Below are 25,343 nucleotides of genomic sequence, written 5' to 3'. Positions count from 1 at the left end.
TTAAGGCCACTTTCCCTAGATTTTTTTCTTTTAGCTATCCTCGCATATCCTTTTTGATGACTAAACATTTGTAGTTCCAATTTGTATGGGTATACCTTTTTTTGTCTCTTTGATTGAACAAACTTACTTGGCAAAATATGTTATTTTCAATATATTCAATATTATCGATCAATTATTATATTTATTAAATTTTTTTTGAGAGCGACTTTTATGTGTTTTATAATTCTTTGTTTTTGCTATACTTTTTTTTCATATACAAATATTTATAAATAAATATGTTATAGAAAAAGACTATCAAAACAATTCTACAGACAATTTGCAGTTTAGTTAAATTTATATTTGCTTATATTTTCTGTTTGTCTATAATCACCCTTTTCTCTTTTTACCAATATATTGTGGCCCAACATTTAAGCTAATCCTTATTTTTGCTTACACAGTTTCGATCAAATAATTTAATTTAGTCATGGAACATCTACCAAAGAACTTGTTTGGATATTTTGTGTGGCAAACACTGTTTTCTTTTTAGCTGCAAAAGAAAACACGTTGCTTACTTTGTCTGATTGTTGTTGTTGTTGCTGTCGTTGTTGCTGATGCAGCTGCTGCTGATGCGCGGCAGGAGGCTGACAGTGGGCGTGGCCGTTGCGGGGGCGGCAGCGACAGGAGGGGGCGTGGCATCCACAGTGGATGCGACAGCCACCGAACTGGCAATCTTGCGGATAAACTCATCCTCGCTGCAGGCATCATCGTTGTCCAGTTCCACCTGATTGCATTCTAGCTTCTTGCGTTTGATGTGCTTGCCATGACGATGATGGTGGTGATGATGGTGTTGCTGTTGCTGCTGCTGTTGTTGCTGCTGTTGTTGCTGCTGTTGTTGCTGCTGCTGTTGCTGCTGCAACAGCAATCCGTTGTATTGAAACTGTTGCTGCTGGTTCTGCTGCTGTTGTTGCTGCTGTTGCACCTGATGTTGTTGCTGCTGCTGCTGATGCTGCTGTTGTTGCAGGTTGAATGCATTGACTGCTGCTGCAACGGCTGCTTCGGTGGCCTGAAATACCCCACCAAAGGGATCCGAGCTGCTATTGCCACCGGTTGTCGTCGAGTTGCTGTCGTTTACAAAGCCCGTGTCCTCGTCCAAACTGGTCGGCGTCGAGGTGGCCGAGTCCTCGGAGGAGGACGCCGAGAGCAGATCCAGATCCTCCAGATAGTGGCTCATGGCGTGCCGCGATCTATACGTTAACATATATATACAGACATTCATGTACATGGATACACAACAGCAACACACGCACGAATTAGGTATTTAAATCGATTTATGGATCTTTCTCTGTCATCAAATTTCGGAATTAAATAATTTAAGTCTGAATAACTAAAAGTTTTTAAATTGGTATAGCGCCTCAGCACGTTCAATTTTTTTTTCAAATTAATTTTCCTGCTTTCCATACAAAAACTCATCCGAATTGCGTCCTTCATTCATTTTTAATTAATGTATTAAAAAAACATATGCATTTGCAATTGATTCCCTAAAAAAAATTTACTAAAACCTAGGTTTATTTTTAAGAGATAGGAAAATAAATATAAATCGAGTTCAAATGCGCCAATCAATGTCCGAATGCATTTAAAATGCATTGAGCGAACCCAAATAGACAATCAGCTCCATACAAACAAACTAAACTGAATATAACTGAGCGGATCTGAACGGAACTGAACGGAACTAACGGCCTGAACTCAATCGAGGACTGACTTTGATTTAAGTCGGCAGGGAAAATCAAGAGAACATCATAGTTGAAGGTTGAAAAAATAATAAAATTTACTTGGGGATTGAAAACTTGTAAAAAAAAAAAACCAAGATAGAACCGAGGCAATTGAAATTTAAACGACATTGGTCGAAAAACCAATCATACCTATTGATATTAAACTAGAAAGGTTTTTATTTTAGTCTTATTTGTACTACAATTTAACCATTCGTATTTAAATAAATATATTTTTTTCAACTGATACAAAATAGGTCGATTTGTTGACAGTCAATTAAATAAAAAAAAGTTCTTTGTCAGTTTAGTTTGTTCCAGTTCAGTTGGCGAAATGTATGTTCATCAAAACTACTCATTGCAAACCTATAGCAGATTCATTTCAGTTGTGGAACTAGATTCAAACTGATAGAAGTCGTATGCCATAATGTTCCCTGCATCCAAATGCTATACGTAATCTCTCGCAGATACTGCGCTTCAATCCTAATCCAAATCAGGCGAATGAAACACTTAAACACTAAGAGTGCAGCCGATTGATAATAAGCGGAGCAAAGGCAAGGAGAATTCACGAATCGCATGTCGGACGGCGGCAACAGTGCGTATAAGTAATCGCGTTCACAGAGTAATATCCGCAAGAAAACAATCCCCCATCCTAAAGTCATTGGCCAAAGTGCGAAAGGAAATGCGTATTTTCATATATGCAAATTAAATAAATCGCCAAAGAATGTGCAAATCTGCAAGATCAACAACGAAAACGCTAACAAAAAAACCGAAAAGAGAAAAAATCAACAATAAAATGTTCTGCAAAAAAACATGTTTAAAAAATATTTAGTAAATTATTTTTCATATGGAAATGCACTCGGAATTTTAATTGATAACATGAAGGTGTTTTTTTCATAATTGAAAATCTTAGTTTTCTGGAGCAACCGAAATATTTTTAGAATAATTTTTGAGAACATTTTTGACAACGCTATAATATGAAATGCAAGCAGAAAAATCTATTTTTGCTTAAAAAAAAATGGTACATCAAGAGAATTATTTATCGCGTTGTAATAAAATTAGACAGAAATGTAGTTGAGAAGCTTCTTACAGAAGCTAGAAAAATGCAAAGGTATTGATTGTTTTGTAAATAATCGATAAAAATAAAAGGCAGCCACCTAGCCATCAACCCATGTTCCCGGCAATTAACGAAAGCCCTAAATAAACCTCATAAAAATCACAACATGGAAGCATTGTTTTCCCCTTACATATTTTTTTAGAGATAAGGGGCAACCCCAAAAGCCAAACACCTTCTGAATTAACCCACCTCCTACCCCCTTTTGCCTTTTTTAATTTTCAGATTCCCAACTGCAATTTGCAACTGGAGGAGGGTTCGAAAAACTGATAAGCTGATAAGATAATGCGGCGATTTATACAGATAGGGGCATGCAATTACAATAGCTACAGCTACAAAATCACAATAACAAAGGTCGAAATAAACAACACACACACCCATACACACACACAAACACACACAACAGAACAAACAACAACAATATAATGAGCCCGCAGACCCAGAGAATGCCATATGAAAATTTAATTCTTAATCCATATCGTATAAAGCCAAATCGTAATAATCATATTCACCATGACCTACCTAGAAAACCAGTCTTATAAGAGTCAATAACCAACGTGGAAAATAAAAAGGCATATATGTGAACTATCGCCAATAGATTTGCAATTGATTTTGAGGATTATTATTATTATGTGTATAAAAGCATTGTATTAAAATGCAAAACTTCTCAAATAGTTTAAACTCTTTGTCTACATAATTTTTAATTTTTTTTTCAATAAATAAGTTTCTAAAATTTATTACCCACAAATTGTATTATCTTTTAAACCAAAATTTCCTATCCACATATTAAATTATTGTTGTTATTATATTATTGTAACTAATCAAGATATATAAAAAAAAAGTAAAATTATGTCCATTAGAAATCAGTTTTAAGTTCATCAATATTATACTTCTCACTTGGGTTTGCGGAAAATAAATGACATTAGCACTATGGAAATTGATATTTTCCTCGATCGTCAGTCAAACACATGCGTTGCTACCGATACAAAAGCCTGGACTGTACTGAATGCAACAGCTACGGAATTTTAAAGAAGCCACATTTCCAGTGGGTTTCAGCTATTTGAGCCTGAGCCTTCAGAAAAACAAATATCGTTCCGTTTAAACGCAAGGTGTTCCCTTTCAAACCAATAAACAAATAAAATTAAACACTTTAAATGCGGCAAAGCAAACTATTGTAATCCAGAAGTAAACTTAAATATCTTCTCCGTTATTATCCAACCATATATTTGAATTAATTTTTGACTAGATTTTAATGGGTATAAAAAAAAAACTTATTAATAATAATATGTATAAAAACATAAATCCCCAAAGTTTACTAGAATATTGTCAAGCCCACTAGAAAAAAAATCACAGATTCTCGTTAACGGACAAAGGGAAACTACTAATAATTATGGTTTTAATATAAAAACCGATTTTATTGCCAGCCCTAGGAGCCCTTCGATCTGATAAAATTTCCCTTTTGAATTTTAAAGCTTGCAAATTCGAAATATTTCTTCTCTTCAAGTGGGTGCATATGTAAGTTTGTGCATCAGAGTGTGGGTGTATTTTGCGGTGAGGCAATCAATATTCATTCACTCGAAATCATGAATCAAACGCAAAACGAAATGAAATCATGAGCTGGCAATTATCTCGAGTAGCGTCTGCGCATGAACTCTGATGAGAAGTTTTGGAGGCTGAGAGGGGGACTTTAAGTGGCTGGAGTTGAGGGGCAAAGAGTGACAGTGGACAATGGACAGTGGACAGTGGACAGTGACTCACCTTGATACAGGTATCGCTCGTATTAAATGCTGCTGCGGTGAATGTTGCTGCTGTTGTTGTTGTTGCTGCTGCTGCTGCTGTTGTTGCTGCTGTTGTTGCTGCTGCTGCTGTTGCTGCTGCTGCTGCTGCTGCTGTTGCTGCTGGTGGTGCTGCTGATGCTGCTGCAACGTGTTGCTGGCCACTGCAGCAGCTGCGGCGGCCGCCGCGGCAGCCACTGTGTTGGTTAGAGCACTGTTGACCATCAAAGCGGACCGCTGGCCGGAGTTGCTGCCATGGACCGCCGGATCAACCGACCCGCCCGCTCCTGCCGAGGACCTCATCTCCGTGTGCTGATCGAAGCCCAGGCCACTGTCGTTCGAGTTGTCGCAGGGCGGCGGATGGGGTCGCTGTGGTATTCGCTTTCCAGGCACGATCTTGCCGGGACCCGTCTGCAACAATGTCACAGATTTGAAACAATCAGTACAAGAAACTAACAAATGTGTATTAAAGATGTCTTCAAGGAACTAAATAATTGTTAAAATACCTTTAACAAATAAATTTTATAAATACAAAGTCTTCTCTCCGTAGAGATTTATAAAGTATATATTTACTTGTTATGTTTATTTTACAAAATTACAATATCAAATGAGATACCTTGTGGGATTTATCAAATAATACCAATTAAAATTACTTTAACGAATGAATACAATTATTAATAAACCGAGTATTAAAATCATATAGTTTAAGGAACTAATATTGTTAATTAAAACACCTTTACCAAGTGAATTCAATAAATATTGGTTCTTTTAACAGTAGATATTACTTATATTTATTTAAAAAAAAAATAACAACAAATTATAGATTCGAAAGCCACGGGCTTAATTTGGTAAATAAATAATAAAATGAAATTAACGAATGTATACAATAAATATTAAAAAGAGTTCTCTAATAATAAGGCTAATTCGAATGTGATCCTTTTGTTATATTTCCTTATATTTATTTTACATAATATTTAATTGGTTTTTAATCATTTACTTACCCTGGTAATAGTATGCAGCTTGCCGGGCAATCCCTTACCCGGTTGTCTTTTCGATGGTATGCGAAATCCCTTCCGATGTATTCGCGCACTCATTGTGGAATTGGTGGACATGGTCATCCTCATGCCTAAAAGTAAAATGAAGAGAAATCATAATTAAACAAGGAATTAATTTATAAGAATATATTGAAATTATTGATTAAGCCTTTATTAAAATGGAATTACAAGGGAAAGTGCCAGTGAACAATGAAAATAGTAAGAAATCAATGTTGCTTTGAGGTTAATGTTATGGTAATATGTGATTGCCATTAGATTTACTAGAATAGCGCCTCATTTCCAGTTCTATATAGCGCCTATGGTAGTGGCTTCATTGAAACACAAAAGAATTAAAATCCAGATAGAGAGGAACCGAGAAAATATCGTCTGATTTGTAGTCCCCGTTCGCAAGTTGCAAGTTATATGCCAGGAAAACTGATAATACTGCGACGCCCGGCCTGTGGGGTGCATTGAACTCCGCCGGAGAGTGCAAACCCCGGAGATCTAAGGTCCGTATAGTCGGCAGCATAGAATCTGTTGCAGCTGCAGTTCCATCTGTTATTGTAACAATGATGATGGTGATGGCGATGGCGATGGTGATGCTACTGTTGCATTGCATACATTGTTGATCTCAATTGAAGCTCAATTTCCATTTGCATTCATTTTCGTTTTCGCATTCGCATTTCCATTTCAATTTCAACAGCAGTTGCCGCCGTCGCAGTTCCAGCGTTATATTCTGCTCTACATGGAGTTGTGTTGCCTATAAGCACTTCTGTATATGTACACATGTATATCATCTGGCTGGGCGCTGTTTGTGTATTATCATGGGCAGCGGAACAATGAGCCGGAGTGCGCTGATAAGGAAGCCAGACAAACCCAGCCAAACCAAACCAAACGGACCCAACCCCAAGCCCAACATCAACGCCAACGCCAACCCATTAACAAGCTGCGACTCCACTTCACTCCACTCCACTCCCCTGCCTCCCCACCCCGTTTTATTTATTTATTATTACCCCGTTTTCGATCGTATATTTGGCTTGCGCTTCTTTATTTGGGTATATAAAAAAAAATAATAAAACCCCAAACGCCTGCCTTTCTCTAATGTTTTATTTCGCAGAACATTTAATTAAAATGCAAATCAATTGCAAATAAAATTTGATAATTTCTTGGGGGGCAAAGGCAAGTGGAACTCGACTTGGGTTTATATCGCCATATGTATTTACATATATAGGGGTGCAATCTGGGGACTAAAATGTGTGTTGGGATAGGCCAAAGTGGAAGCAAAAAATAAAAGGGAAAACTGAACGATTAGAAGACGAGGCAGATTTTAGGCTGAGTCACTTAAGTTTAAATTGTATTTTTAGAAGCCTTTTAATAGTATTATAATGTTGCAAATTTGTAGTAGTCATATTCTTCAAATTAGTTCTATATTCTTTAAATTACAATACATATATTTATATGAAATGTTTCAAGTCACGGCTCGTTGTGTCATGTCGCGACATGTTCATTAGAAACCAATTGTAAAAAATTATTTGACTTTATCAAATTATGACCGTTTCTACAAACAAATAAAGATATTTTGTAATGAAATGCCATTTAAGTTTAATAGAAGAGATCGTGTGAAATTTAGTGTGAAAATGTAATAAATGTTGTCCAATAAAATTCATATTTCTAACAAAGATTTTAACACCCCTCTTTCCGAAATCCATTTATTTCCAGAGAAATCTGCTATAATTGTATGTTCCGTTCCTTAATTCCGGTAAAATCGTTAAATAATTACGAGCTTATTTACGAGATAAGAGTCGAGCAAACAATAGCGCCTTTGATAGCAGCAACGAAAACAAACAAACTTTGATCTCCAATTACGAAGATCCCTCGGTGACGTGCGTTGCGCTCCAAACAAATGTACATATAGATATACAAATTAGGGAGGTGAGAAAATCTGTTCGACTCTTGGCCTTTATGATGCCATACCATACCATACCATACCACACCAGTAAAAACACCCACGCGATCCGCACCCTTTTGGCCTAACCTTGGGTGGAAATCAAACAAACAAACAAACAAACAAACATTTATTGCTGGGCTTGCGGAACGCGCCTACCTGCAGTACCCAAATAAATGGGAAATGGGAACTCGGGAACCCGGGAACCTGGGAAGAAATGGGCTTTACCTGTGATCGCTACAGATAAGAGCGGTTGGGATTGGGATCAGAGGGGATACGGCCTTTTGTTTCCAAGGGGCTAAACTGCCGCCTCATGCCGCTGATACAGATGCAGATACCACAGATAAATGGATACGTTAACGATACGACAATCGCGCCTAAAAGCCATTGTTGCTTTCATCCACCTATCATTATATTATGGCATACTAGACATTGCACTCAATTGGCTGACAAAAAGCGTGCTTTAATTCAATTCTCACCGGAGATCAGCGCGAGGTTGGCATAAAGAATTCCTCCCCGCAAGATAGTTAAACACAGATGGTGCTGACGCTGCTTGCAGGTTCTATAATTAAACACAGACTCCTCGAGCGAAATAACAGCTTCGGAGAGGTCAACCCCAAAACAGATTGTCAATAAAACAATGGCGAGGGAAATAAAGTGTATTGAACCTGCCTGACCCACTGTGCCCGCCCCACCATCAACCACAATAGTGAAAGATGAGCCCCTCCCCCCGACCAGAGGGTCGAAATAATAACGGAAATTAAAGGAAGAGTCTGGACAATTTGTTTGATTGAAAGGCACTAGTCCAAAATTAACAAAAGTGCAACATTTCACTCGGCTTAACAATTATTATTGGACTCGCTGAGATCCCAAGCAAACTGAAAAAGAGAAATCTGTTTTAATTCACTTTGTTGTTAAGTAGTACAAGTTTTTGGTCTTTTGAAACAAATAAACTGGTTTTATAACTTTACAATACTTTGCATATTGACTGACTGATCTTTTAACTTTACGTTATACAGAGTAAATCTCTACATTTTAAAATAAAAAAACCTTCAAATTTTTCCGAGGCTCTCCAGAATGATTGCCGCCGTTGCCATACTATTCAAAATTTCTCTACGTAAATTAAATAAAATATTTTTTAAATGCCATACTGTAACATTGGTATTAGAGAACATATTTAAACTGTTTCGTCAACAAAAAGTTTCCAAAAATATGCCGTTTTAAAAGTGAATTAGCCCTATTCCCAGCTTAAGCATCATCAAAGTTCTATAACTTCTATATCCGATTTCTAGGATCGGTTTTTTGATCTCATTTGTCACCATCCAATTAGCGGGTTGGTCAAGTGTTTCGTGGTTTGATTGGGTGGCTCGGGCGCCTTGGCTTTATTATTTACTGCTTTGCGTGTAATCTTATCGCCACACCAAACTTGGCAACTGGCGAAAAGCGTTAAACAAGAACCCAAGCCTGATATGGAGAAAGGAATTGAATCACCAGCGACAACTGGCGCCTCTCGCGTAATTGCAGATTGGAGAGCTCGACATTTCTGGTTGGATATTCGAGGCGAGGAAATTCCATGTGTACTCGAACACCCATACCGATTATGAAATGTTATCAAAGGCGAAGCTAGAGATTTGTTTTCAAAGAAATTATGGCGTGTTGCCGATAAGCCAGCCATTAGCATTGGATGTTGGGATAGTACAACTAAGGTGATGTCTAGATTTTCGAACTCTGCATTGGATACACGTAATGCCAGCCAATAAGGGGAGCAATTGGCCAAAAAGAAACGTTTATGTCCACGTCATGTTGGCAGCTGGCATTCCATTTTAGTCTATCAAAAACAATTCAAGATATCGAAAACAGTTTATATTTTGTGGAACTTAAGCGTTTATATTGTATATTTATAGGGGATCTTTAAAATAAAAAAGAACTACAGAGCTACAACTAACAACTTTTTGAAAATATAAAAAAAATATATATTCTTCTCAGAAGTTTTGTGATTTTAGTTTTATAAATTTCAGTATTACCCATATTATCGGTAAAATAATATGAAGCAGATTGCGAAATATATTAAAATACCTTTATTTTATTTATTTATACCACCAGTTACATGGAATAATCAAATGTTTTGATTGTTATCTTTCCAATATGTTGGCATACAATTTCTTAGAATATTTTTATATATCTTATTAGGAGCATATGCTGTTTTTTTCTATTTTTTATCAAGTCCTTACCGAAATTGCTTTTGTAGTGATGTTGATAGGCTTGGAAATTTGTGTTGTTGTTACCGCCATTATTGTTGTTGTTGTGGTGGGCATAATGATGGCTATTGTTGTTGTTGTTATTATTATTATTATTGTTGTTGTTGTTGCCACCCCCAGAGTTATTATTATTGTTGTTATGGTGGTTCAGATTATGCATTTTTGATGGAATCCGATAACCGGACTCGTAATGTTTATACTGATTGTAGGTGAAGCGCATTTTGACGGATTGGCACTGGACTTTTGAATAAGTTACTCCTATGGCTATTTAATGCAATTAATTATATATCTCTCAGTGTTTTTTCACTCTTTCTACTCTCTCCTCAAGTTTCTCGTTCTCTTTTTGGGATAAGTGCTTTTAGTGTATTTTATAATTATGTTTACAGGCATCGATTTTGTTGTTTTCCTTTTGACTAATAGTGTTTTTTGTTTATTTGGTAATTATTGTTGGCACATTGAAATGTTTTTTGTTTTATTTTTGAATTAAATGCTTACAATTTTGGATTGACTTTGTACATTTGTTTGTTGTTGCTTTGTTTGTTGTTAAATAAGTTTTGCAGTTGTAGATTTCGTGTTTATCTGCCAGGTTTTTGGAATAGGGATAAAGAAAACTTAATATAACGTATAAAACCCGGGGAAAAACTGGATACCAATAAGTTGAAACCCTATTAAGTAGCTCAAACGTTTTTAACATTTTGCCACGGTTAGAAAACGCCCGAAAAATGCACTAAAAACGCCTTAAAAACAGGTTGAAAAATTCGTGGTTTCGTTTTGTTTTGTTTCGGAGTTTCGCCTTTTTCGCTCGCTTATTCATTTATTCATCTTTTACAGCCCGATGCCGAAAACTGAAACCGAACGATGTAAAAATGTTGTTTTTTATACACATCTTCTTTAATCGCCGGCGCGGTTCAAAGTCCAAGCGACAAGAAAAGACAGAAATAAGGAGATCGCAATGGTTTAATGATCATTTTGTTGCATATAGATAATGATTATGATAATCGGCGGAGGAGGAGGAGCTGGGGCCTTAAGTGCATTATTTTTCCCTTCCTCTAAACTGGTTTCGTTGTCCAAGGCGCCTTGAAAGGTATAGCTTGTTTCATTCTTTTCATGTTCGATCCTTCGACAGCTTCCTGGTTTCCCTCCTTTTCATTAAATCGTAACTTCACGTTTACAGTTAGAGTTCGGAATCGGAAAACGGGTTCGAACCCAATCTTAAAATTCTGGCCCTGTTCTACTTGTTTGGGCGCCCTTTTACTTTTTGGGTAGGAATGTTAAGTCCTTTAGAGTGGCAAGTTCCGCAAGGTCTTAAGGAACTCCACGCTCCATCCAGTTTAAATACTTCGCTTCATTCAACTCCTCAGAGTCAGAATATACACTCCGAAAATAAAGACAACCTTTTTTTTTTAATAATATATAAGCTTTGATCGATTTTCAAATAACCTTAACTATGCTTGAAGAAAATAGCAACTAAGAAAACGTACTATTTCTTAACCACGTATTTCAAATAATCTAGCAATATACCGTTCTAAGTGCTTATTAAATGTTACAATGTATTTTAATATAAATACAAAATTACTAGTAATAAATATAGAACAAGTTTAAAAGAAAATATACAACAAATATACAGGGCTATACCAATTTTCTTATGTTCTTTAATTTCCTAACTTTCCCAAACACTTTTTCCCCAGTGCATTTGAATTTTGGTGTAAACGACTTTAACTGCTAATCGAGGTGACACAGATAAGTGTGTTAGCACCGACCGACCCCGCCCCCTTCTTCTGGGCCGCCCCTCGACCATAACTTCATTGGCCTCTGGTTTCGGCATGGATTGGTCTTTATGTTATTTGGATTTGACAATCAAATGCCAAGGCAAGTTCTTGGCTTGATTAAATGCTAATTGAAACTGTACGGTGTATTTATCAGCAATCGGTATTATATGAATGTATATATACTGTGTGTACTGTGTGCACTGTGTGTAATGTGTGTAACGACTGCCGTTGGCTTTGTAAAAATTATGATCTTGTTTCATTGACCCACATTGAACGTGTAACGAACGAGCCTCAAGTGAGCAGAACTAAGCTTGATCTTATCTGATCTCCGCTCCTCAGATTATTATTCGTTTTTAATTTTCGAGCAGGAAGCGCCGGAAGATCGGGAAACTTGAGTAGGGATTTTGGGGACTATGAAACTACCGGCAGTCATCTGCAAAATAATTTTTAAAATACTTGTCTGACGAGAATCAGTATAATTAAAATTGCTAAAATTTAATCAACACACATATAATACAAAATACAACACAAAAAATAAATTAATGCCAATTAAAACATTATATAAAAAATACAGTGCTTTTGACTTTTGTCGAATCATATGCGTTTATAATTTAAATATATATATATATATATATATATATATATATATATATATATATATATATTAACATTTATGAAGCTTAAGGCAGTTGATAAAAAAATAAAAAATAAATGTAGTCGTAAAGTCAATGAAATCGGATACTTGATTAGAACTTTCTACTATAATTCCTAAAATCCGAAAGCCATTTAAATTTTTCAACAGTTCACCTGGCTAACTAGGCCCAAGAGAAACAAATTCTTGAAACGAACATATCCAATAAACTAACGCAAAGAATTTATATTAATGTTTGCCCTCTTCATCCACCGAATCAATCGCTCACTTATCATAATCACTTTTTTTTTTAATAATTTCGTTTTATTTCTTATGTTCTTGTTTCGTTGTGTTATTGGCCGCGTTTTAATTTGTTATAAACAAAAGTTTGTACGCGATATTCGGAATGCGGGGACTCACAAACAGAAAGTGAATTTAAATGTATATATAATTGTGTTGTATTTAATTTCTTTTTGGCGTTTGAGAGATTCTAGACGGGTTCTGGTTGACTTCGTTGTGGTCTGTGGATCGTGGGGTTTTCGACTGGGAACTGCCTTATGCACAGGGACGGTCCGTAGAATTCTACACTTCGGTCAAAAGCCGATAAGATAAACCGCGCGCGACTGAGAGTAGTTACTTGGTCTGCCTCCAAAAAAATGACAGTACTCATTAAACTATGATTTATCAAAATTTGCTGTGAAAAAATTCGAATTGTAGTTTAATTTTTTTTAAGTTTTTACTTAAGATTTTTTCTAAAGGGAACAAATTGTAGTGAGTTTTTAAAAAAGAAACCTAATAATTTAGCCTAGCGCTAAACTAGAAAGGTTTTATGAGATATATGATCTAAGCTACATTTGTTCAGTTTACGGTGAATTTTGTTATTAATTTTTAATTTTCCAGTTTTTTTGTTTTAAGAAATTTTCGATCAGGCCATCATTTTTCGACTGATAAAAAATGGGCGCACAACTTTTAACTTTTCAAATAATAAACGTTAATTGAGCACGTCACACCAGAAAAAAAAGCGGGCAGTGGTAAAAAGTGCGAAATTTTAGCACGAGTTCGTTGTATTAACCGAAAGAGCCGTAGACCGTAGCCCGTTAGCCGCGAAACGCGAACAGTAAAACCGTAAGTTGTCAAACGTTAACCGCAAACCGTGACCCGTAACGAAGAGCGGCGGCGAAATGGCGATGCGAACACTTACGCTGAGATCGATGGACTGCGGCGGAAAAAGGTGGGCGCACTATATAACTTTAGCGCAGACTCAAACCCGAACCCGGCGGCCCGGAGAAGGAGAACTCTCTCTCCAAGTGTCCGGTCCGGCGAAAAGAACGAGTGGAGTGATGCTGAGCGGAGAGGGCCACCGGAGCAGAGCAGAGCAGGAGCAACAACAAGTGTACGCGTGGCCGAATGACGACGACGACGACAACGGGTTTAATTGATTTCCATGTGTGTGTGAGCACAGCGCGCGCCTCGTTTCTGTTTGTTGTTGTTCTTGTCGGCGGCACTGATTGCAAACTCAAATTGATAAAGCAGTCACAAAGAGAGAGAAAGAGCGGGAAAGGGAGGAAGAGCAATTGAAATCAATATCAGCAAAGTATCAAAATCAAAAGATTGATCTGCAACCTGCAAACACCATCTCTTTTCGCTCTTCTTTTTATGCTATGCTTCAGCCGCCGGTGCGTATGCGCATTGGATTGGGGTGGACCGTTTTGCATTGATTATTGTGGACAAACTATAACGTGTATCTATTAGCGTCAAATCACAGCATTTTGTACCTTCTGGATAAGTTAAAATGACTTATGTATAAATATAGAACATGTATTATACCCTCAGCTTGGACTCGATTTTTAAAAGACAATATTAAACACCCAAATTAATTAATTTTTATAATAATAAAAATTTCTTGAAAATAAACTGGCTAAAACTTGCTTACTAATGTTACCATATTAATTATTAATTTTGTTTGTCTTTTAAAAATACAAATTTTACACTTTACTTTTACCTAGTGCGGTCCATCCCAACGTATGTATTTTCATGTTTAGCTGCGATGCGTGGCTGTTAATTAACACTAGACAGCACACGTTCGCTTTGCGGTCAATTGCAGACAGTCAGGGCCACTCTATAGAACGGAATGCCAACATAAGTTCGCACATACGAATGCTGATAAATGGACAAACAACCTTAAACTAGCGATTGTACATGGTGAAAAAAGTTGGTAGTCCAAATAAAATAAAATCCAAAATTAGTTAATTTTATATTTTATTTTTAAAGAAAGCCATTTATATGGTTTCCAAGAAATTAATTCTATTGTTTAAAATTAAAGTATATGATTAATAAGTAGTACTTTCCTCTTAATTTTAAGAACGCAAAAGTTCTTTGTTGCCCTGTTTGTACTATTTTTTACATTTAAAAGTCCAAACATCTTATGTACTTTTTCAGTGCATCTGTGTCAACTTTTCGCTTGGGCGTGAAAAAACTATTTGGCAAGTGTGACCAAAAAAGGCGATATTTAACACAAACAAATTAGTTAGTTTACGGGTAATTTGATTTCAAAAATTATTTGTGTGCATGTTGCTTATTCGATTGTTAGCTAAAATATATGAAAAAAGAGTTGTTTATTTACCCGAAAATGTTCTCTAAAATCCCTAGTCATCTTCAGGCCTCAAATGCTATTTAAATCTTCTGTGCAGTCATAACGGTGCATTTTTTTCGAAATTCGTTTGCCCCAAATTTGGTCACACCACAGTCACGCGTAACGAGGGGGGAATGGTGGGGTGGTGGTTTGGCCCCACAAGTCAAGTGGCTTAGCTGAGCGGACAGCTGTTAAGAGAGCGCTCTCTTTTTCCAAACCCGAATGTGTGCAAAGCACTCACGAAGCGAAACGACAACCGATCGTGCCAACCACAATAACAGTAACAGCAATGGCGTTAATTTCTTATTGGTTGCCGATGGCGCACAGTGGGTGAAAATACAAAAATAAATATAAATATAATAACAAAATAATAATAATAGTAAAAAAACAGGTCAGTCCACTAAGGTTTAATTTTTTGTTTAATCTGCGTTAGTCCTTTATGTTGCTCGAAAAAAAACCAGCAACTTAAAGAATAACGAATAAAATAACAGTATAAAAATATAAATAAACAAACAAAAGTCTATAGTTTTTTTTAAAAAAAATAAGTAGATAGCATTTAAAGATAGAGTTTAACTGTGAAAAAATTAAATGTAAACTTTTTTTAAAGTTAAACTTTATCTTTAAATGCTACTTTTTACTACTGGTTGAAAAAATACGTTCATATTATTTTTTGGTTTTTTTTTTTTTATAGAAATTCCTTCTCTTAGCTCCACTGTATCGCAAACAAATTTTGATAATAGTCGGCAACAACTATAGCAGTAACAAAGCAAACACAGCATATAACACATGTAAATTTTTAACGCCGACGTCACCATGAAAGGCAGCGCGTCGACAGAGGCTCAGGACGACAGCAGAGAAAAGAGAGCGCGCGCACACCTCAATCCGTGTTATCGCAACAACAACAACGGCAGCCAGTGATGATAGTTTTTTGATATTTTTCGGCTTAGCATTGAAAATTATTAAGGGGAGGGGGAAAAAAGGGGGAGCGTGTGTGCGAAGGTAACATCACAATAGAGCCACACGCACACGCACACAATAATAATGCGCATACGCAGCGTTGACGCAATTTTTTTTTCGTCTTATCAAAGAAAATACATAATAGAACTAGAATATTTGTTTTTGACGCTTCCCTTTCACTGGTGGATAAGAAATATGTTCACACGATAAAAAAAAAACCATTTAAAATAATTTATTTACAATTATAATGCAATTGCCATGTTTTATTTATCTGCCTTGAACGGAATTAAGACTATAAAACATACTTATTAAAGCCTTAAAGGTAAATAACCCAAAAAATGTATATAATTTACAAATTATATTTTGTAGTACAGAACCCAACAGTCTGCAGAGAACTCCAAATACCGCATAACCTAAACTATTGACATTTTACCACGTCTTATATCAGTTCCAGAAAAGGTGATTTCGACTTTTGGATCCTTAGACTTGATTATGTAGAGTACTAATCGAACCTAAATCGCAGTCCGCAAATTTTGCGTTGAAATTTAATTAATACTTAACATTTTTAATGGCCGCTGCGCACATTTGTCACTCGGCGATGTATAATTTATAACATTTTGTTGGTTGGCATAATAGCTCCCCCCAGAAACTACCGATTCCCCTCAAATCCTCACATATGATGATGATTACATCTCGTGTATTTGCTGATTGTTGTGTTCGCTGATTGTTGTTGCTGTTCCGATGAATGTATTATATTATACCCTACTTTTAGTGCGTGGCGACCTTAGCAATGATCATAGCCAACAACAACAACAACAACAAAGACGATAATAAACCAACAATCATATACAATATACTTGGGCATTTGTCAAGGTTCAAGGTTACAACCTGCACTTATTAATACGGTTTATTGTACTTTTGTTTCATCACCTGCATCAGTAATACAACCAACAAAAACAACAAACAACCAGAGCAACAACGACAACAAACAACTACAACAATAGTTACTTGACCTGCAGGAGCAATTGGCTTCTATAATTATTTATACGATGTTTCATTTGTTTCGGAATTTTACCAGTTTCCGAAGTTGCATCAAGAAAAAAACGACAAAAAATAAAATATCAGGGGTACCAGATAGTTGAACACAATTGTCGTCTTTTAGAATCCTAATTAGTTGGATGGATTTCAGTACAAAAAGGACAAAGCTTACAACTTTTTACAGAATATTGTTTTAGAATATGTTTCGGTGACTTTGCATATTTTCGAGATAGCCCTACACCCGCGAAACGCACTGTCTAGCTGACACATATTTAATTTGATTTGTGTCGCTTTGATTTGTTTCGATTGGCACTCTAATTAGTATAACTCAAAAAATTGCAAAATTATTTTCAATCATTTGTCTCCGCATCCTTGTTTTTTGCGTGCCGTTTTTTATTCCGATTTGGCCAATGGAAAATCGACCACAGATCGCGATATAAGACATTTACTTTTTGCCGGAGGTGGCGAACCGAAAAAAATGTTTTCACATCCAACTGATGCTGTACATTATGTGATATATCACTGTACATACGTAGCCCAATATCTTAATCATGTTAAATGCCTTATCACGATCTCGGACGATTTATTTCGTATCGATTAACGCGATTCCTCCTCTCCTTTTCCCTTTTCCACCTATACAATTCCCTTTGACTCGCGACGCCACGAACCAATGCTAATCACGAAGGTAAACAAAACAAGACTAAAAAGCGTACAAAAAGCGCACAAACCATTTTTTCATCAGATTTTTGATTAAAGAATTTTATTTTGTCAGCAAGACAATTTCGATTTTTAGAAAGATGCTTGATTTTTTTTTTTAGATATTTGTGTTATTTTGACTACATTAATCTTAATAAAGTGGTTTTTATTCCCGTTTTTTTTTCGTTTTTAATGATGATGATTAATGATTTAATGCAAGAGTTTTTATCTTCTTCAATATTATGCAACAAATTTTAGCACTTCAATTTGAGAATGCTCGGTAATAATATATTATTTATAAATTAAGTTGTACCACATACATTTATTTCTTTCGGTTTAAAGAAAGTTTAATGCTTGTGAGATTAAACCAAAACAAATTTGTAATACAAAAAATTTTCGTTTGTACAGTGTTATTAGACCTTTTTTTTTGGTAGATAAACCAAAAATTCTTAACAATTGTTTTTACATTTTTCGGTAAACAATTTTACTATTTTGTACAGCAATAAAAAAAACGAAACACCAGACACGAAATGTTATTGAAAACGTTTTGGGTATGGCGCTTTTTTTACGGCGACTGCTGATCGTAAAAAGTAAAATCAACATACAAAAAAATAGCAAAAATTAAATTGTTATTCCCTGTTGCACGTACAAAAATAATAATAACAGTAACAACACTGAACTTCAAAAGACACTCAAAAACAACAATCAAGGAAGAGTTTTTTAGTGCTTCTTTTTCTTGTTCATGTTGTATTGTTGCATTGTTTAATTAATTAGCTTAAATTTGTTGTAATTGTTTTGCTGCCGCTACTGTTTGATTTAATTATAGCAATGGCAAAAGCAGTAGAAGAAATCACGCATACGCCGCAATGGCCGAGCGGCCAACTCAGCTGTTAAAAGCATGCTAAATTAACAGCGAACGAAAGGCTGTAACGTGAACGTTAACAACAGAAATTTGTCCCCTGTCATCAGCAGATTTTATAAAAATCCGTAGATGTTGGCATTTGGAGCAAAGTTGTCTTAATTTATTAATTAACAAATCAAATATATATTCTCATATATTATTTAAGAATATTTTAAACATTTAAGAATTGCAACCTGAAATAATAAAAGTTCAATGATTTTTCAATCTTAAACACAAAATATTATATAAAATAGCCATTTGCAGAAAAGCAAACAGGTTTTATAGTAAGATTACCAATATCATCAAACTAAAACTTACAATTTCAAATACAATTCAATACGGTTTTGTATTTTTAATTCAATGATTATTATTTAATTATTTAAGACTGTCTGCTTAGGAATGATATTGACAACAAAAAAAACTAGTCAAATTGTTCAGTTAAATTGTGTTATTTTTTATGCCTGAAAATATCTGTTAGATTTTGAAAAATTTGAAACAAGCCCCTGATTTTCAGTTCCTTTCCTGTTCAAAAAATAATTCCTTTGGCTCTGCTTCTCTTGCACTTAATGGGAATTATTTCGCGTGTCTTCTAATCGCCAGTTTCTTTTCTTAGATTATGCAAACGCGGTTGAGCACATACAGTGATAAGGCGGGGGCAAAAGGGAGCAGCTAAGGTGTTTAAGGGAACCACCGTACCATATTATACCATACCCATAGCCCAAACTGAGAGATCCGCCGACCATTCTAGTGCCATACCCCCAAACCAGCAGTGGAGAAAGAATCCGCTAAATTTGATAAGCAGTTTTCTCGAGTTTCGCTCATGTTTTCATTTATTTTTCGTGGTTAATATTTTTAACTTCCGGGGGAGCTTTGTTTATTTTGGGCGAGAATGCCGATGTACGTCTATGAATGTTGTGGGTGGGTGGTTGAGTGGTTGGGTAGGCCGTTTCGGGTGGTAAGTGCTCGTTTTTGGCATCACGTGGATGGACGGTTTTGACGGGTTTGATAACAGGCCATGACAACACATTGTTCCTGATTTATTTTTTCAGCAACACAGCTAGCAGCAGCAGTAGCAGAAAAAATAGTTGATTATTGTTCGGCATTACTTTAATCATATGTAAATGGGCAACGCCCACCACAGAAAACCAAACGATAATAACAACGGGTGAAATGTTATTTGCATTTGCGCGTTAAATTGATTAGCATAGAATTTAGCTATGGGGATTCACTAAAAATCGATTGAAAACACGCTTTAGATAATAATAATTATTATAAATTTGAAATTTAACAAGATTTGAACTTACGATAATGAAAACATGTACACTTTCAAATCGATAGAAATTGTCTTACATAACAAAAAGTATAAATCTTTAAGAAAGAAAAAAGAATAAAAAGTTTCTTAACATATCCCTTGTGGATAATAAAGAAATTTCTCCGAATTTTGGTCTAGAAAATCGACAGGGCATAAGTGCAAAACTTACATGCTCTGCGTTAAGTTGTATGCTGCAGTTTTAAACTGTTCGATTTGTCTTCACACCGAGGGAAATTAATGAGAATGAATCAAGAAAATGCCTCTAAAACGAAGCGTAAATTAATCAAGAACTGAATAAATTGCTGTTAATTGATGTATGTATTTGTATTTGCTTGTCGTGCGTTTTCATCAATTCATAAGGCAAAATGGATGACTACTTCTTAGCAATGTCACGAAATGTGCTAAATAATATGTTTCTCCAGCCCCTCTTTTTTTGCTCTTTCCCTATCTCTATTATAGATCTTCTTCTTTTCACACAGCCTTCAATTCTTTCATCTGAGCATTCTTATATTTTCCTGCCTCTGCGGTTTTTCGATTCTGCCTTTTTTTGGCGCTTTGCGATTTATTATTGTTTTTGTTTATACACATCACAGCGTATAATTCTCATCTAAAAGTCTTCGAAAAACAAAAAAAAAAAAACAACGAAGTATAGTAAGAGATCGGAGAAAATTTAGAGCGTTTTTAAACGCCCCCTGATCATTCCACATAGTTTGCATTCCCCAAGTGAAAAACAATACTAAAATAAAGATGAGCCAGCGTTTTATGAATGAAAAGATTTTAAAATATATTTAAGATTTCTGTTTGAAAGGCAGATCAGTAAGATACATAGTTTTTGTTATTCAAATATGGAATATCAAAACCAAAATAGTGTTTAGGTGAAAACAAAATAAACAAAAAAAAAGGAAAAAAAACTAATTTTAGTTTGAATTCTGCAATGAATGACAGAAATAATTTGATTTTATGAATGAAAAATCAGTACAATTTCTGAAACACTTGATAAATAGCTCAAGCCGCAGATTGTCAAAAATAATAATATAATAATCAAAGCCAAAAAGGAAAGAATATATTGGACGAAAGAATCCAAGAAAGTGGGAGAAATGGAGAGGAGAGATAGCGGCGATTCAGCGCGCACGTCAGAAAACGCGGACAACAGAGGCACGCGCTCATCACGTGACTTGGGCCAAAACAAAAAGCCAGCAATCAGCAAAAACAAAAAAAATAATATAATATAATAACAATAACAATAACAACAGAAGCAGAAGCAGAAGCAGAAGCAGAGGCAGAAACAGCAGCAGAAGCAGCGACCAGCGTATTTTTCAAGATGCTGGCCTGCTCAATCGCAGTTCTCAATCAAAAATCGCCATCAAATCATCCAGCAGATCGCAATGTTCGTCATAGTCATCATCACATGTATTCGTTTTTTTACTTTTCGCTAACATTTTTCATAGAATTCGTATTCTATTTGGCAGGGCCGAAAAATCGAGAGAATAGCGAGACGGCCCGCTAGCGAAAAGTAAACAAAATCTTATCAGACACCGCTCACGCCCAGCTCATAAAAGATACAGATACATTCGGCGGTGAGCGCATAACATGTGTATATACATATGTATGTGTACAGTAGAAGTCGGCGCTGCGAATTTCACAATACCAAGCGAAAAAAACAACAATAACACGTTTAACTATGCAGTATACCAACGACCTGTGCATGCTCTGCGGTTTTAAAGCTTATCATTTGGATTCGTAGATGCGAAAATCCTATCTGGATCCGTTTCAAATAAGATTTGCATAACTTTAATTTTAACTTACGTAGAGAAAACATAAATTTCCGAGACTTTAAATCAACAACATACAAATTTGATTAATATCAGTTAATTTTTAAAAATTAAAAATCTCAATTTGCAACTAAATCCCAAACCAAATGTTTCCTAGCTTGATTTTTTTTTTAAATAAATATTTTCCATATTTATTCTAAAAGTTTCGCGAATGAATTTAATTTTGCAAGGTTTTATACCATCAAAAATATTTTATTTTAAAAATGTTTGAAGGAACTCTGAGCTAAATTGAAAAGTAAAATTAAAACAAAGGGTACTGCATGAGCCAGCCTTGACCACTTACAAAACCAAAACCACTTGACCGATGGCAATCGCTGATTTAGCTTGCCAAAAAAAAAAAAGAAAAAACACTAATTGCAAGACTTTGTCTGATCGGTTCGAGTATGATATGGTATGGTAAGTATGGGTTCTCTGATCGTTAAACTCCGGCCGCAGACTGCTTGGAAGAGGAAGCAATAGCCGTAATCAAAATGCGTATGCGAATGCGAATGCGAATGCGAACTACTTTTGCGATCTGATGCGATCTGGTTTGATTTGGTTTGGTTTGCCTCGCAGAGCTGAGATCCCAATTATCTCGCAGATAGACTACATTGTATGGTAGTACTGCTGTAAGTTAGGGCTCCCCCCACCGCTTTATTTGGAGACTCCCCGAATCGAGCGTTACACGTGCCGTCGTTGCCAGAGGTCGCCAGCACAAAGCCCCCACTCAAGGTAGAGCATAAATTCATAATCTCTTAAAACGTTATATACAAAAGGCAAATATTTACGCAACAGAACAACAACATCTAAACTATAGAGCAAAGAAAAGATGCTCAGAAGGAAAATACGAAATACATAGTTCAAATAGGTAAGTTTCGTTAGGTTCCCTCTATTTATTCTTATTCTGCGATTCTGCTGACCCCTGATGATAACAAAGTGGCGCCCAGTGTTTATTTGCTATGTTTGCAACCGGTTTTCGTAGAATGTCGGGGATTTTGGGAAAATTAAGGGTTTTGGCAAATAAAATTTGGTCAAAATGTCCTAATATTTAATTTATGGTAGTGTCACCAAAAATAAACAACAATTTAATTATTTTCTATTTTTGGACTTTGATCATACCCTAAGCACTATAAAAATACATGATAATAAAAATTATGAAGAGAGCTCTTATCTTAACTATATTCGCAGAATCTTTGAAAACAAGGAATTTGGTTGATAGGTTCGCTAAATTCGCTAAATAGTTTAGCTGAACTTCAATAAATTTATATCGAAAAGTATTGTTAATTGATCTACCGATCTATGGCGCGACTTAAATTTCCTTTTCACAACCAGCTATGCAAATGAGTCGATATTTGCACTTGTTATGATGGTGTTATTTGGACAGTTTCAGCCTATTCATATTCAAATTAAGCCATTTTCGACTCATGTGAGGAGGAGACCCCTCCAAAGGGTCGGAAAACTCGTCTTAAGTGGCTCTAAGTTGTTTTTCAATTGTGTTACACTTTTAGAGACCTCTTTTCTTTATTTTTTTTTTTAATTGTGTTACTTTTTTCTGTTGAATGGGAATGAAAAACGTTCGTTTAGCACTTAAATAATGAAAGTAAATAGGCAAACAAAGATTTCAAATGCGTTTCTGGCTCAGTGTCGCCACCCACACAACAAGGCAAATACCCATCTACCCCACATACTGTCATCTCGCTCCGACTTCAATTAGAGTCGATGGACCAAGACCGCCCCCCCACACACACACACACACACATTCGCACACTGGCACACTCGCACACACACCCAGAAAATAAAACCTATCTCACACACACCCCACTTCATATTTGCCAAAGGCTGGACCCCTCCCCAATTTGTATTATATTTGGGGCTCGTCAACCAAAACAGAAAACGCCAAGACAACAAGCCGCAGCCAATGTACACAAATAATTTGGATGATTTGTGTCTGTTCAAAGTGCAAAAAGAGTCCGAAACGCAGGAGAAAAGATTCGTATGCGAAATTCAGGTTTATCTGGCAGGTGAGAATCATCGGCATTTCCGTATTTTCTCTTTTCGATATACTATTTTATTGTGTTGTTTTAAAAGTAAACAAAAACATTTAGGGGTAAAAACATTTGAGTAAACTGTTTTTAATTTAAGAAAATGTTAGTAATCAGAAGAAGAAAAATATTGAATAACATTTATTTTGTTGTTTATTTGTTAAAATTTGAGCACAGAAATGATATAACAATACAATAGAATTAATTTAGCCAATGGTAATAATATCTAAAATATATTTTCAATTATTTTAAAATAATTTATAAAACTATTTAGCATTATACTGCATAATTTATGGTAAAAATACTTTATATTTTTCTTGTATTAAGTCAAGCAATGCAAAGCGAATATCTTATAGTCAAATTACTAAATTTCTCGAGTTTTGCTTTGCAACACCACTCGATTCTAAATATCTTATCTATAACAATTAAAATTAAATTCTAAACATACCTTCAATTGAAATTCCCGTTCCAATTGTAACATTGTTTTTTATACAATCTGAATGCTGTTTAGTCACGTTCAAGATACTGATTTTACAAATGTTAAGAGATAAATAAACATGTTGACACAGACATTAGGGAAAACGAAAAATATACTACACCAAGCGCCAGGTCTTTCTTCTTTCTTGAGTATAATAAACCAGTGTTATTTGCTGCAAGTTATCATTTCTTCAACATTTTGCATTTTTTCCTTGCCGAGTAAGTATTTGTTTTGATTTTTTTCCATTTGGTTTCGCCGATGTGAATGACACACGAGAAGAGTTCAAGGCCAGCGAGTTGGATAGATACAAGACAATATTAATACTATTGCCAAAAGCCCAATCCCGATGATATACTCAATACGAATTACAAAAAATAAATAAAATATATTTAAAAATAATTATATAATGCTTTTTTGAATATGTGAGCAAAAGCTCAATGTTTTTTTTTAAGCCAAAAACCCTTAAATTGAAATTTGAATACTTAGGAATTTACTACAATTTCATTGTATTAAAACTACCTTTTGTTTTTTATTAGAAATTAAAAGCAAAGTTGTTCCATTTTAATTATTTTGAAAAAAAAAATGATTTTGTTTTCAAATGAATTTTCATTTAATAAGAATTTAAATTACTTAATTAAGCAAATAGAAACTTGGTGAAATTGTAGACCTGCATTGCTAAGTAATAAATGCTGTGGCATGAATCAAAATCCGACCTACGTCTCGATTCATTGGCTCCATCGGCGTTGATTATTATAATTCATAAATTAATAAATTAATAAACGTTCGCGGCGCAGTGTCGATTGGTGCCAGTTGCTGACGTCACGGCCAAGACAATTGATTTGGGCTGATTCCTTCGATTGGCGTGCCAGAAATCGGAGTGAAAATAAAACCGCCACTCAGATATCGACCGTCGGGGTCTTTAGCCTGACAGCGTTTTATCAAAGGGTTAAACTGTTCAAAGACTGACAGTAAAATCTTAAAAATCGGTTAGCTTTACGAACTTTTAAATGCCCTGACCGAGTGTCATCGTGTATTTCAAGCTGAAAAAAAGCATTCAATTATAAAAAAAAAAAACTTTTGTAAAATCTATTGAATTCAGTTGCTCTGGAAGAGTTCTGAAACTCATCTGAAACTATTTGTTACTTAGTCTAAATTAAAGATTTATATAGTCAGTGAGGGGATTTTATAATTCGTATAATTAATGTAAT

The 25,343-nt window shown here is 35.4% G+C and overlaps 1 protein-coding gene across 9 annotated transcripts in view; it reads right to left on the bottom strand.

Annotated features, from left to right (window-relative positions):
• The window catches only part of LOC128265403 (basic-leucine zipper transcription factor A), a 43,694-nt gene that overhangs the window by 11,551 nt on the left and 6,800 nt on the right, over positions 1-25,343 (bottom strand). For 3 of the 9 annotated variants that reach the window (XM_053001384.1, XM_053001385.1, XM_053001386.1), the window contains 3 exons: positions 5,633-5,757; positions 4,615-5,042; positions 552-1,223 (listed from right to left, as the gene is read on the bottom strand). In XM_053001384.1, the coding sequence (XP_052857344.1) occupies positions 552-1,223; positions 4,615-5,042; positions 5,633-5,757 (1,225 nt within the window). Of the gene's footprint in view, positions 1-551; positions 1,224-4,614; positions 5,043-5,632; positions 5,758-9,841; positions 10,448-13,120; positions 13,536-25,343 lie in introns of those variants that run through there. The other 6 variants (XM_053001383.1, XM_053001389.1, XM_053001381.1 and 3 more) reach the window with 6 other exon arrangements.

This window comes from Drosophila gunungcola, unplaced genomic scaffold (assembly GCF_025200985.1).
Source record: "Drosophila gunungcola strain Sukarami unplaced genomic scaffold, Dgunungcola_SK_2 000122F, whole genome shotgun sequence".
NCBI lineage: Eukaryota > Metazoa > Arthropoda > Insecta > Diptera > Drosophilidae > Drosophila > Drosophila gunungcola.
This window is presented reverse-complemented; position numbering and strand designations above follow the sequence as displayed.